Consider the following 12,096-nt stretch of genomic DNA (forward strand, 5'->3'; position numbering starts at 1 on the left):
CACTCGCTAACTATAAATCTAAAGTTGTTAATGTTTAATAAAGAAATGAAGATGAATTTATCTGAAAAAGTTTTTTTAAGAGAAGATCTACAAGACAATTGTGATCTAAGAGCAACACTCACATTATGAATATTAGTGACTTGATCCACTCTTTTAGTGACTGTACAAAGAAAGCAAGCGGAGTTTGTATTAACATGGCCAGTTATTTATTCTTAATTGGTGACCTGTAACCCGAATGGATCAATGTGTACTGTAATCCCTCTTTCCTAAAGCAAATTAAATGTTTTTGGAACAAACCTGATGTGACACTTTGTTTGTCTGTTGTTGAAACTATGTTGCACAGAAACACACCACCAGCGTTTTACATGTTACTTCAATCTACTTTTAACCAAAAAGTAGTGTGTGTAACATATGAGGTTTATATTATATAGATACCCACCTGTCACTCTCATATATTCAGATACCATTTACACACATTAGGACCAGTTTAGGATTCAGTGTCTAGCCCAGGGACATGTTGGCGAGAGGACATGTGGAACTGGCACCTCCAACATCCATTCAATATGCATGAAATTAAATCAATGCTATTGTATGTTTGTATAGCATCTGAAACTGACTGAGTTAAGAAAACACCTCAGATATATTTTCCCCTGAGCCACAAACACCATCCAGCAGTCTTACACCAGAACACCATATTTCCACAGGTACTGTCCTGTTGTCTGTAGGGTAGGATAAATGCATAAATTGAGGATTTAAGAATACATTTTGACACATTAGCTCTTCCACAAGACAGATCCTCATCAAAACAAAGGGCTCCTCTTGAAAACCTTGCAATTTAAGTTCATATTATGCCTATAAATCAAGTCAACTTTATTTATACAATCCAAAATCACAAATCACATTAAATTAATTTTGCTTCAGGGGTTACTAAATATTGCGGTATAAGGAAATGGCTCCAAGAGTCCCAGGACCTTGCCTCTTGCTTTATTTCCTCAGTAATAAACCCTTGTTCGGCAATAACTTGTAAGCATGATTGTTTAATTTTTGTTACTGTAGAATCAGATAGTTAGTTTTACCAAGATTCAAATAAATCTGAAATATTTGCCTGACTTTCTAGTGCTTCACTACCACTCCAATAAATCCATACGTGATAAAATGCTGAGTTTTACATGTGATTCTTTGTGTTTGGAACAAGCGGCGAGAAAACCTGACTTTGGTCCATAACAACTTCCACTTCCTGAATACGTTACGTGGCGTCAGTGACGCTCATCTCTGCGTCGTTGCGTCATTTCCGACGCAGGCGCAAAATACCATTTTCTGTCGCGTGTGCGGCCTCTCTTCCTCTACCGCCATCATGGGTCGCATGCACGCTCCCGGGTGAGCTCTCTTTTTGTCATTAAAAGTTCAAATTTTATGTCGGCAGATCGATTTTGATGACACGATATTGTCTCTAAACATGTCATGGACCGCTGAGGAACAAATTTAGCTCTTTTTATCACCATAGAAGTGAGAAAATAACTTAAATACACGCACCTTCGAATCGACATCCATCTCCCGCTAGCTAGCAGTAGCTAATGGCAGTGTCGGCTCACCACGATTTTAATGCTTGGCTTAAGCTTTCACGTCAGACAGTTAAATATTACACATTCACATCCCAAGTGCAAGATATTCCTTTGCCTTGACAACGAAGCTCAACCATTTTAATCTAAGAACATGGCGTTCAGTTTTTCAGTAGGTCATGTTAGTGCAAAAATCAAGCTAGCGTTAGCCGGCCCGTCAACCCTCATTTAATGCCATGGATTTGCTTGCGCCATAAATCGGTTGGTTTCTAAACTTTGCCCGTTTCTCCGTCAAACTGCTTATGTGTCCTAACTACTCGCATGTCTGTCTTTTCTACAGAAAGGGCTTGTCCCAGTCTGCGCTGCCTTACAGGCGCAGTGTTCCCACTGTAAGTATATTGAAATGTGTTTGAGTCTCACACATGTGACACCAGGAAAAGATTCCTGGACCAATAAGTTCAGCTGGTAATCATTTAAACATTACTTGCAGTGGCTGAAACTCACATCCGATGATGTGAAAGAGCAGATCTTCAAGCTGGCCAAAAAGGGTCTGACCCCCTCCCAAATTGGTAAGTGTTTTTAAATGAGACTGAAACTCCACTGATGTGTCTTAATGCAGAATGGTAATTGTCAGTGAACTGTTTAACAGGAGGTACAGCAGTGCTAAACTAAATGTCAGTTTGTGCAGCAATGATAAGAGTGTTTGGGTAATTGAAGCAGCAGATTTGCTGTTTTTATTCACACCATGTGTCTTAAAACAGCTGGCAACAGATGCTGCTATAATAACCATCTTTTTAAAAATAATTGCCAAAATGGTGACTTGTTGCTTCACTGGCGTTTCACATAGATTTGAACAATGGCAAATTGTCCTGTCGGTGCGAAATAACTTTACATCTCACCATCGCTAATTTCCAGATCAGCTGTTTAATTCAGACATGTTTAGATGGTTTGTACAAAGCCATAAATAATAGCGTATATTTATATCTTTACCTTGCTCGCTGGTGTGTTTAACTAACACAGAGCACCTGTGTGTTGCATCAGCAGCGTTCAGCAGGGCTGTTCAGACACAACGCTGTCTGGTCAGCAGTCTGCCCACACCAAGTGACCGGGAAATAATGGGTTTCTTGCATGAAAACAAGGGACCGCTCACGTACAGTGTGTCATTTGAGCTAGGGTGCATCGTTCATCGCCTACTGAGCCTTCTACTATTGGGACATGGTGACTTAAAAGCCACCGAACGCCTAACCTGAAATAAAATGCATCAGAAAACAGTCTGGTCAGGGCTCTTTACTCTAATTGATAAGATGTATTAATCAGCAGGCCTTAGGCTTTTTGATGAATATACAGAAATTGGTTCATGTAATTTGGTTTAAAGAACTTTTCAAGTTAAATGTTTGATCTGATATTATGGTCATGGCTTCTTAGCTTAAGATTTTTTAATTTGGCACCAGCTCAATATCACCGACATAAGCTTTTATGTTTTAAAAATCTGTTTCATAAACAGCATTCACTACAAACCTGACAGTTATTTTGCCTCGGTTGGGTTTAGTTTTTCATTCTCTTGTTAAATGAAAGTTGATGTGACAAATGTGTAAAGCAACATGTGGGTGTGTGAACAGCATGCAGTGTCCAAGTTTCAAGCCTTCTTTTTTTTCCCTCCCTTGACTAGGTGTGATCCTGAGGGACTCCCATGGTGTGGCCCAGGTACGGTTTGTCACCGGCAACAAGATCCTGAGGATCCTGAAGTCCAAGGGTCTGGCCCCTGACCTGCCCGAGGATCTGTACCACCTCATCAAGAAGGCTGTGGCTGTCAGGAAGCATCTGGAGAGAAACAGAAAGGTATAACTGGGGTTCGATATTGATACCATAAAGATAAGACTTTATTGATCCCCCATCGGGGGAAATTTGCATGTTACAGCAGCAACAGAGGCAAGATAGGCATAAGTAGAAAAAACAAGCAACAGTAGGAAAGCAGGACAAAAAAGACAACAATTATTTACACATTACATTAAATGGTATATTTTTCTCAACAAGGAGCATGTAGTGTAGTTTACTTCTGTTATCAGAGGATTTGGAGAATCGGCTTTTTATTGATTCTCTGAGTTGTTTGGAGGTAAATTTACACCCATACAATGTGCTTTTTCACACTTAGTTGAGCATGCTGTTTTTGTATTTTAAAAAATGTATTAAAATCAAGGTGCTCAAAGAAAAAGAGGAAGCAATGGTGCATGTGCCCTTGGTGTACGCAGTTATTGGGATTTACGTGGTTTGATGCACCTTTTTCAGAAATGCAAACTTTGTTAGACTTCATACCCTTGACGTTGTGCTACTACACTTACAGGACAAGGATGCCAAGTTCCGCCTGATTCTCATCGAGAGCAGGATCCACAGGCTGGCCCGTTACTACAAGACCAAGAGAGTACTGGCCCCCAACTGGAAGTAGTAAGTATTGGTTCTGCTTTGGGAAGCCTTCCTTACGTTTAGCTATTAGTCGGTTTTGTATGCGGCTGAGTGGTTTACCACCTGCCAGGTTCTTTTTGGAGACAATAAGACCAGTTAGATGTTCCTTTTTCTATTCCAAAGAATTAATCTGATACTTTACTTATCCCAAGGGGACTTTAGGCAGCCAGTAGCTTATACAGCACATAAAAAACACCCCTATGCACAGAGTAAGATGATAACACAGTAGTGAAATGATGGTCAAAGATGATTGATAGATGACAGGATATATGCTAATGAGGTAGTGCAAACTTAAGTTGAATTTCTTGGTAGAATATATTTTATAAATGTCTATTCTGTCGTGAAAAATGTTAAACTCAGCGGCGTAGTAGAATTACAACCAACAGTTCCCTGTAGACTTTATGCAATGACTATAAAGAGGCACAATTCATTGTCCTGCTCTTCCTCTTATTGAGAGTAGCGATATTTCTGTTGTGCCAGAAAAATGCTGGAGGTCAATTAGCAGAGTGGCTAATTGGTGCCACCTCTGCCAGTCCCCTTCACACAATGCCTTTCTGTTACATGTGCTCTACTGTGATCGTTTTCATTGTAGACCTCCACTTTTTGTGTCGTCATACTTGGACCTATAAACATGAATTATTGATTTACAAACTGACACGTGATTGACACCAACATTGATTTGGTATCTGCACTGTTTTTCCTCAGTGATCAGTCATGTTTGTCCTTGACAGTAGTTTTATTCACTTGTGGTATTTTTGTGCAGTGCTCCCTCTAATGGTTTGTATTCTGTCTGTTTACAGTGAGTCCTCTACAGCTTCTGCTCTGGTGGCATAAACTCAACACTTTTTGGATTAATAAAACGATTTAAATTGGAGATACTTTGGTTTGTCTTTTTTAGTGTTTTGTGTCATAAATTTTGAAATCTAGTAAAGCATTTAATTTCCTGCATAGATATGAAAGTGATGCTTGACAAATAAAAGAGATTAGAAATAACTGGAGTATTGAAAGTGAAAATGAAACCACATCCTTTAAGTTGCTCTAAATAAGTATGGGTGGCTATAGAAACAGAAAACGTCCTCATTTTCATGATTAAAATGTTCAAATGAATTAACACAATCTGTTCTTACAAAGATTTATACCCTGATCACACTTGCTGTGTGCTGTTATAATGAAATTCAAATCTTGAAATTTATGATCTATTATTTTGTTATACACTCCTCACTAAAAGTCAGGGATATTCAGCTTTCAGGTGAAATTTCAGGATGAACCTAAAATGCATTCTAACCTTTCCAGGTGAACTTAATGTGACCTTCTCTAAACCTTTGAATGCACATGTCCAACTGTTCAGTGTTTCAGTACTTTCTGCACCAGCTGCTGTTCTCTAACAAGAAGCTTCACAGCAACATTCACAACAGGTTTGATCCATGAATCCACCAATACATTTCCTGCTTCAGTTAGAATTGGTATTTAAACAGTCCTCCTCATCCTGCTGTTCACATTCTGACATCATGAGACCAAGACGGCACCTAACAGTTGATCAGCAGCACCTCAACACTGGCGGCTTCAAACAGGAAGTCCTCAGACGGAGGTGTTCACTGAGCTTAGAGGGTCACAGAGTGTCATCAGGAGGTTGGAACAGTGATACAGAGACTGGAAGAGTCACAGAAAGGAGAGGAGTGGACGTCCTTTGGCCACATCCCAATTTATTGAGACACTGGAAATGTTTTGTTGTGGTTTACCTACCACGGGGGTTCGATATTGATACCATTAAGATAAGATAAGACTTTATTGATCCCCCATCGGGGGAAATTTGCATGTTACAGCAGCAACAGAGGCAAGTTAGGCATAAATAGAAAAAATAAGCAACAGTAGGAAAGCAGGACAAAAAAGACTGATAAAATACAATAACAATTATTATTTACACTTTACATTAAATGGTGTATTTTTCTCAACAAGGAGCATGTAGTGTAGTTTACTTCTGTTACCAGAGGATTTGGAGAATCTGCTTTTTAATGTGTGTTTAATGTGACACAGAGACAGTGATACAGAGTGACTGGAAGAGTCACAGAAAGGAGAGGAGTGGACGTCCTTTGGCCACATCCCAATTTATTGAGACACTGAAAATGTTTTGTTGTGGTATACCTACCACTGTTGTTAGATTTTCTTCAAATAAATTGTTTAAAATGAATAAAATCACCATTGCATGCTTCTACTTAAATGCCCTACTTTCATGATATAATATCACTGTAGCAGTAACTTTTTACATTTTCCATAAATTTCACCTGAAAGTCGAATATCCCTAACTTTTTGTGAGTAGTGTATATATTTAGATTTTTTAATCTCTTATTCTGACTGATTTTGTTCCTTTGTTGTTGTCTGTTTTTTGATGTTTTATAGAGTCTATTCTTTATAGATTATTGATTATAGATGAATGTCATGACTGCCTTACTGTTAATAAGTGAAAGGTTTTGTAATAATTAGATGAACTTCCAGGTATTTGCGGAAATTACCGACGCCTGTTCGGAATTTACGAGCAGTTTCCGTGCGTCAGACGTTACGTAATTCCAGGGAAGGGCTTATTGCGTAGGAGGCGGGACGTCTAATGAGTGACAGCCGCTGCGGCCAATCACAGCCCAGCGTGACGTCAGCGGTGTTTGTTTTAACGGATCGTGTTGCAACACGGAGACATTCAACCTTTAGTACATCAACGGAGAAACATGGAGAAAACACACGAGAGTATTTGACGAAGGAGATCAAAAAATGGCGAAAACTTGCCGGAAAATGAAGCGACAGCATATCGACGCTCATCTGTCACTGACAAATACGCGAAATTTGTTGGTTTTCGACGAGGAGTACCAGAATACGTGAGGATTTGTGTCTCCGCTTTAATAAAAGAAGAAGAAGAAGAAGAAGTGAAAAAAATGGCTGCGGTTGGTTCCGAGAGGAGTTCTGAAAGGACGGCGATGGAGAGGTTCGGTAGCGGAGGGATGGCGCTCCTTCCCTGGACTAAACAGATGCTCACAGTGCTGTGGGAACAGCTTCGGCTGCTGGTCCAGGTCATTTACTACACCTTCATGTCAGGTAAGGAGAAAAGTAAAATCAAAACTTGTTGCTTTGTTGGTTTTAGTGTTGTTTATTTGCTTTAAATCTGCAGTTTAACCTTCGTGAGTAGTTGCAAAATAATATCATTATATTTTAATATAATTTTGATTATTGTCTAAAGATATAATAACCCTCATTTATATCTTATTCTTACATAAGCCAGTTTTCTTTTCTTGCTGTCCACTACTTTATGGTACTTCCCATCTTTCACAATTTGCATCCTTTTAAAATCCCCCTTTGTAGAATCTCCACTGTGAAATTAATATGTTATTAATTTAAAGTCAAAGCCAGTTTCATGTCAGGTTTCACATAGATTCAGGTTTGAAATACTAATAAAAGCGAGCTGAGACAAAATGTACTTCTGACTGTAAATGGCAATGTGATAATTATCAATCAAACCAAGAGATGAATAGGTGCCAATTTAGAAAAAGCTGTAAGCAAAAGCATTTTTATGTTGTTAATAGTATTTACGATGATCAAAAAGAGATTAAAATTACACTGAATGTCACTTTAAATTGATTTAATGTGTGTTCATTAACCCTGAATTGGTGAAATTCGATGTATACACTGCTGTTATTGTTGGATATACACACACGCCTAAAATACGCACACATGAAAGATGTCAGATGTGATGGAGCTGCCACACAGTCGGCTCTCCAAGCTGTTTGGGGTTTGGTGCCTTGCTCGAGAGCAACGTGACAGCTGCAGGCTTCGCACTCCACTCACCAACACTCAACACTTCTCTCTCGATTTTCCAGTTTTCCAGATGTTCAGGTTCGAGGTTCACGTGAGAATCACCGACGAGACGGGCCAACACATCCAGCACATGAGCACGGCGACAAACCCGACTGAATCCTTCCTGTTTTCCTCCTTGTTTGACGGAGACAACGGAGTGATGGTTGGAGGCTCGAACCCCCTTTCCAATTTCTGTGCTGACGTTGGCGACCCATTCGCCGGCAAATCCACTGCCGAGGCCCTGCTGTCCAGTCTGCGTGCCGACGACCTGTGCTGCGGACTAGTGGACGACTTTGTGTCCAGAACAACTGGCAAAGACGACGGCATCTTTCTGGGACACCAGTCCAGCTGGAAGGTCGGCTTCCCCGGCGACTGGAACATCTTCGTATCGAGCAGCGACAGCTCCAGTTCAAACGACACCTGCCATAAAAGTAGCGAGAAAATCTTCAATCGGGATATTTCAAAGGAGAAAGTTTTCAAACAGGACACTTCAGACGAGGAGAGGAGCTCTCAGTGGAGTAGCGAGGAAGACCATAACGTAGTAGAATTTGACAGTGAGGAAAGTAAGGCGCTTTGGGAGTCCCTGTCCAAATCTAGTGATCCTTATAATCCCTTCTTTTTCTCTGCGTGCATCTCAACAAGCACAAACATGGGGAAAAGTAAAAATGGAGCAAGGGACGGCAGCGATACCGACCTCGTGTCGGTGAGCAAGGCCAGCGAGGAGATGCTGGGGCCTCGTGGCCTGAACATCTGGGTCAGTCGCTCCGACAGCGAAAGCAGTTGGAGCAGTTGGGCCAGTTCGGACGGCTCGAGCCCCGACATTGACGAGGAGAGCGAGAGGCTCTTGGAGTTCTTCACCAGTCCTGAAGACCCCTATAATCCTATGTGCTTCACCGCGTGCACGTTCAGCAGCACATCACCTCAAACAACCGCCGCTGCCTCTAAACATCAGGCCTCACTTCCTCCACCTCAATCCAAGTCGGACACAGACAACGAGGAGAAGGAGAGCAGCTTTCCTCCTTCATCTGAAGACGATGAAGAAGAGCAGCTGTGGAAGTCTCTCTGTCAGAAGGACGACCCCTACCACCCTCTCAACTTTCAGGCCTGCCTCCACAGCTCCCCGGCGACAACACTCCAACCTGGAGAAGATCCAGATACCCCTGATGTCAGCCACACAAAGAATCCACCAACAAAGGGCAAGAATTGTGAAAAGAAAGTAAAAACACCCCAAAAATCCAAAGCCACCAAGCCACATCTGCCAGAGAGGCAGTTAAAGCATCACACCCATCCAGACGTAACGCTGGTGCCCTGGAAGAGACCTGGACAAACACCTCAGTCACTGCCAGAGGAGAGGAAGGAAAGCAGAGCCAGCAACACTCCGAAAAAGGTCATTATCTTATAACAATTTATAATTAAACTGCCAGACAGGATTAGATGAGCTTTAAATGACATCCCTGTGGGGTCTGAAATAAAAATAGTCGACTCTGTAAATACTACAGAGCATTGAAACAGGCTTTGGACAGATCCTGAAGTGTATGTCATCCCTTATTTTAGATTAGTGACTGTCTGCTGACTGTCATTGGAGCAAGTCATCAGGGAATTGTTTGTGCATCTTATTTAAGAGAACAGAAACGTATTTAGTCACCAAACCAGTATCTGTTCTAATGTTAGTGATCTTCTTCTCTGGGTCTCGGTTTCACTTGTACGCTGATTGGTTATGATTATGTGAAACCTTGAGTCTAGAGGACCAGATCCCTAATCTAAGCATGTCATGGTTCATTTACAGGTAATAAAAATTGTACTTTTTAGTCGTAGGAAGGTCGGCGAATTAGAAATTTGATTCAGAGTGGGAACCCTTATAAGGAGACGCTCTGTACGACACGGCGTGTTAAGCTGAGTTGTTGTTTGCTGTCGGTTAGCAACGCCACAGGTTGTCATGACTAAGCCACGTGTGACTTAAGTGAGTCAGCAGAGACTCGACTTCCACATGGACTACATGCAGTGCTGCAAAGTCATTTTGAATAAGTTGTCATTTACCACCCTGTTACATCAGGCATACAAAGCCGGAGGCAGAAGAACAAGTCCAATTCTGATTACACGATTTATTCTGTGTGTTGGGAAAGTACTTGTTCTTTTGTGGTGTTTTTATTTCAGTTTGTAGGTGATTTTACATAGGTGTGTCTATTTAGTGACTTTTAGTTGAAGTTTACATCCTGTAGAAACCCCCAAAAAGCACAAATAGACTTTGGCCAACAGTACAACTATAACAAAGTGGATTGAATTTCTGCTTTCTTCTGGATTTCAGGTGCGATTTTCTCCTCTTGTCCAAGTCCATGTCATGCGGACTTGGCCGTTTGCTCGGCAGGCGTCTCGTAAAGGACACTGGGAAGAAATGGCGCGAGACCGGGACCGTTTCCGGAGGCGGATCCAGGAGACGGAGCAGGCCGTCGGCCACTGCTTCACGCGGCCCCACAGAGAGCGGGTGCGGGCGCATCTGGACAGTGCCTTGAAATAAACGAAGGTCCTGAACACTGAATGTTTCATTTCCTTTTCGGATGAGAACTTGTGATTGGTTGCAATGCAACAGTGATTTTGATTTAGGCCAATTAGAAATTTGATGTTAGGCCATTTTTAATGTTCGGTGTCAAGTTGAACAACCTTGTACCTCAAAAGGTTTTATACATTGTGTGATTGTTGCACTGACCGACACTTTCTCATATTAATCTCAGCATTAACGTGTGGAATGTTGTTTTTGTATGCCTTATATACTGACATAGTAATGTAACTTATTTATGCCCTATGGAGCTTGTCCTTTATTACGTGTTTTTATATATGTGTGAACAAACTCCAGTGGTGAATCTAGAAGTAAAACGTAGGTGATGGTATCATAAGAAAGCAGAGCTTTAAGTACAAAGTGTTTCTAAAGAGTTTTGTTGGATACATAGAAAGTTCTGCTGCTACTTTTGTCTTATTGCTCGAATGTTTTAGTTCTTGTTATTTAAGTTTCGTCCCGTGTTTTATTGATTTTATTGTTTGATGGCACATAATAGCAGCCGTGTAGCACCGAATGTGGAAATGGATGTTTATTATCATACTGACTGGCAAGTTTCAAACACTTTGTCCTGTGTGACTCGCTCAGCTTCTCATGGTAACATCATGTAGTCCAAAATATCCAAAAAAAAAACCCATTTGTAGTAAAGTTGTCATTAGGTGCTTTGTCAAATCAATAAAAATTTCTTACACTATACCTTTGTACACTGTTTTGCAGTTTCATGACTCGTGGATCAAGGCTTGACAAAGAGGTTTGAGGTTGTAGCTTAATTTATTCTACTTAATAGAGAGAAAGAAACATGCAGAATCACCTGTTTTTCTAGTCATGTTTATGTTTGTTAAGAACGTGGAAGTACTCGTCCATCTGCCATTTCCTGCCTCAAGAGTTGCAGGGAAGTGAAGACGGAACACAAAGTCCCAGAAATATGCAAACAGCTCTCATAGAAAGGTCAGATTTCTTTGTGTTTTTGTAAAGAATAAAGTGCATGTATCAGCTGTGTCGGCCTTTTGTAAGGACACGTTTGTGGGAAATATCCTGACAAAAGACTGATTAGGTGAGATAAATGTTAAATGTTCCAAATGTTGCACTCACTGATACTCACTGATGCTACATGAGTGGTTTCAGCTGCCGACAGCGGGAACGTGCAGCACAGCAGCACAGCAGCACAGCGCTCCCTCAGAGGACTTGAAGAACACACCCAAAGGCAGCACCTTCAGCTTCCTGGTTTAGCTGGTTTAATAAACCAGTTCAACCTCTCACCCAGTGTGGACACACCCGGTCTGGGTGTGGGTGTGTGTCCCACACAGCTGTTAAAGATAAACACCCGTGTGTGACCAGTGATTTGGTGATTTGCTAGTTCAAAGATGTCGGAGTACCGGACATTAAAACCGGTGAACTGTTTGTGTCTTTGCTACATAAAACCATTAAGTCATCATCCTTTCAGAGCCTGAGCCTGGAGCTAGGACACCTTTTAACTAAATGAAGTCCAGTTTTAACTTGAATGTCTGGATATCTTATCTTTCTTATCTGGTTTCTCTGTCTCTGCTCATTTTTGCTCTCTCATGTGCATCTAATAATTAAGATCCAGTGGAATGTCTGCAGAGTGTGAAGACTGCTCCACATATTCTCTATACGTCTTTTGTTTTGCCTTATTTGTTCATCCTCATGCTTCCCTGCTTCATTTTAGGG

General features: G+C 41.1%; 2 protein-coding genes and 1 non-coding gene across 3 annotated transcripts; all 3 read left to right on the plus strand.

The window, feature by feature from the left end:
• The first annotated feature begins 1,317 nt into the window (after positions 1-1,317).
• rps13 (ribosomal protein S13) lies at positions 1,318-4,893 on the plus strand. Its single transcript, XM_070830518.1, has 6 exons — positions 1,318-1,377; positions 1,900-1,948; positions 2,050-2,128; positions 3,229-3,398; positions 3,901-4,001; positions 4,820-4,893. The coding sequence occupies exons 1-6, from the start codon at positions 1,355-1,357 to the stop codon at positions 4,851-4,853; spliced, it is 456 nt and encodes a 151-aa protein (XP_070686619.1). The 5' UTR covers positions 1,318-1,354; the 3' UTR covers positions 4,854-4,893.
• LOC139202084 (small nucleolar RNA SNORA19) lies at positions 4,438-4,568 on the plus strand. The gene has a single exon (XR_011584349.1). It is a non-coding gene; the product is annotated as a small nucleolar RNA SNORA19 (small nucleolar RNA).
• Positions 4,894-6,727: 1,834 nt separating the features above from the next.
• LOC139202024 (protein phosphatase 1 regulatory subunit 15A) lies at positions 6,728-11,103 on the plus strand. Its single transcript, XM_070831486.1, has 3 exons — positions 6,728-7,100; positions 7,880-9,243; positions 10,162-11,103. Exons 1-3 carry the CDS (start codon positions 6,941-6,943, stop codon positions 10,369-10,371), a joined length of 1,734 nt encoding a protein of 577 aa, XP_070687587.1. The 5' UTR covers positions 6,728-6,940; the 3' UTR covers positions 10,372-11,103.
• Positions 11,104-12,096: the final 993 nt, after the last annotated feature.

Source organism: Pempheris klunzingeri, chromosome 5 (assembly GCF_042242105.1).
Source record: "Pempheris klunzingeri isolate RE-2024b chromosome 5, fPemKlu1.hap1, whole genome shotgun sequence".
NCBI lineage: Eukaryota > Metazoa > Chordata > Actinopteri > Acropomatiformes > Pempheridae > Pempheris > Pempheris klunzingeri.

Coding starts and splice junctions, on each gene's coding strand:
- LOC139202024 (XM_070831486.1), top strand. CDS start 6,941: ATGGCTGCGGTTGGTTCCGAGAGGAGTTCTGAAAGGACGGCGATGGAG. Junction 7,101..7,879: donor TTACTACACCTTCATGTCAG/GTAAGGAGAAAA, acceptor TCGATTTTCCAG/TTTTCCAGATGTTCAGGTTC. Junction 9,244..10,161: donor CCAGCAACACTCCGAAAAAG/GTCATTATCTTA, acceptor TCTGGATTTCAG/GTGCGATTTTCTCCTCTTGT.
- rps13 (XM_070830518.1), top strand. CDS start 1,355: ATGGGTCGCATGCACGCTCCCGG. Junction 1,378..1,899: donor GGTCGCATGCACGCTCCCGG/GTGAGCTCTCTT, acceptor TCTTTTCTACAG/AAAGGGCTTGTCCCAGTCTG. Junction 4,002..4,819: donor CTGGCCCCCAACTGGAAGTA/GTAAGTATTGGT, acceptor GTCTGTTTACAG/TGAGTCCTCTACAGCTTCTG.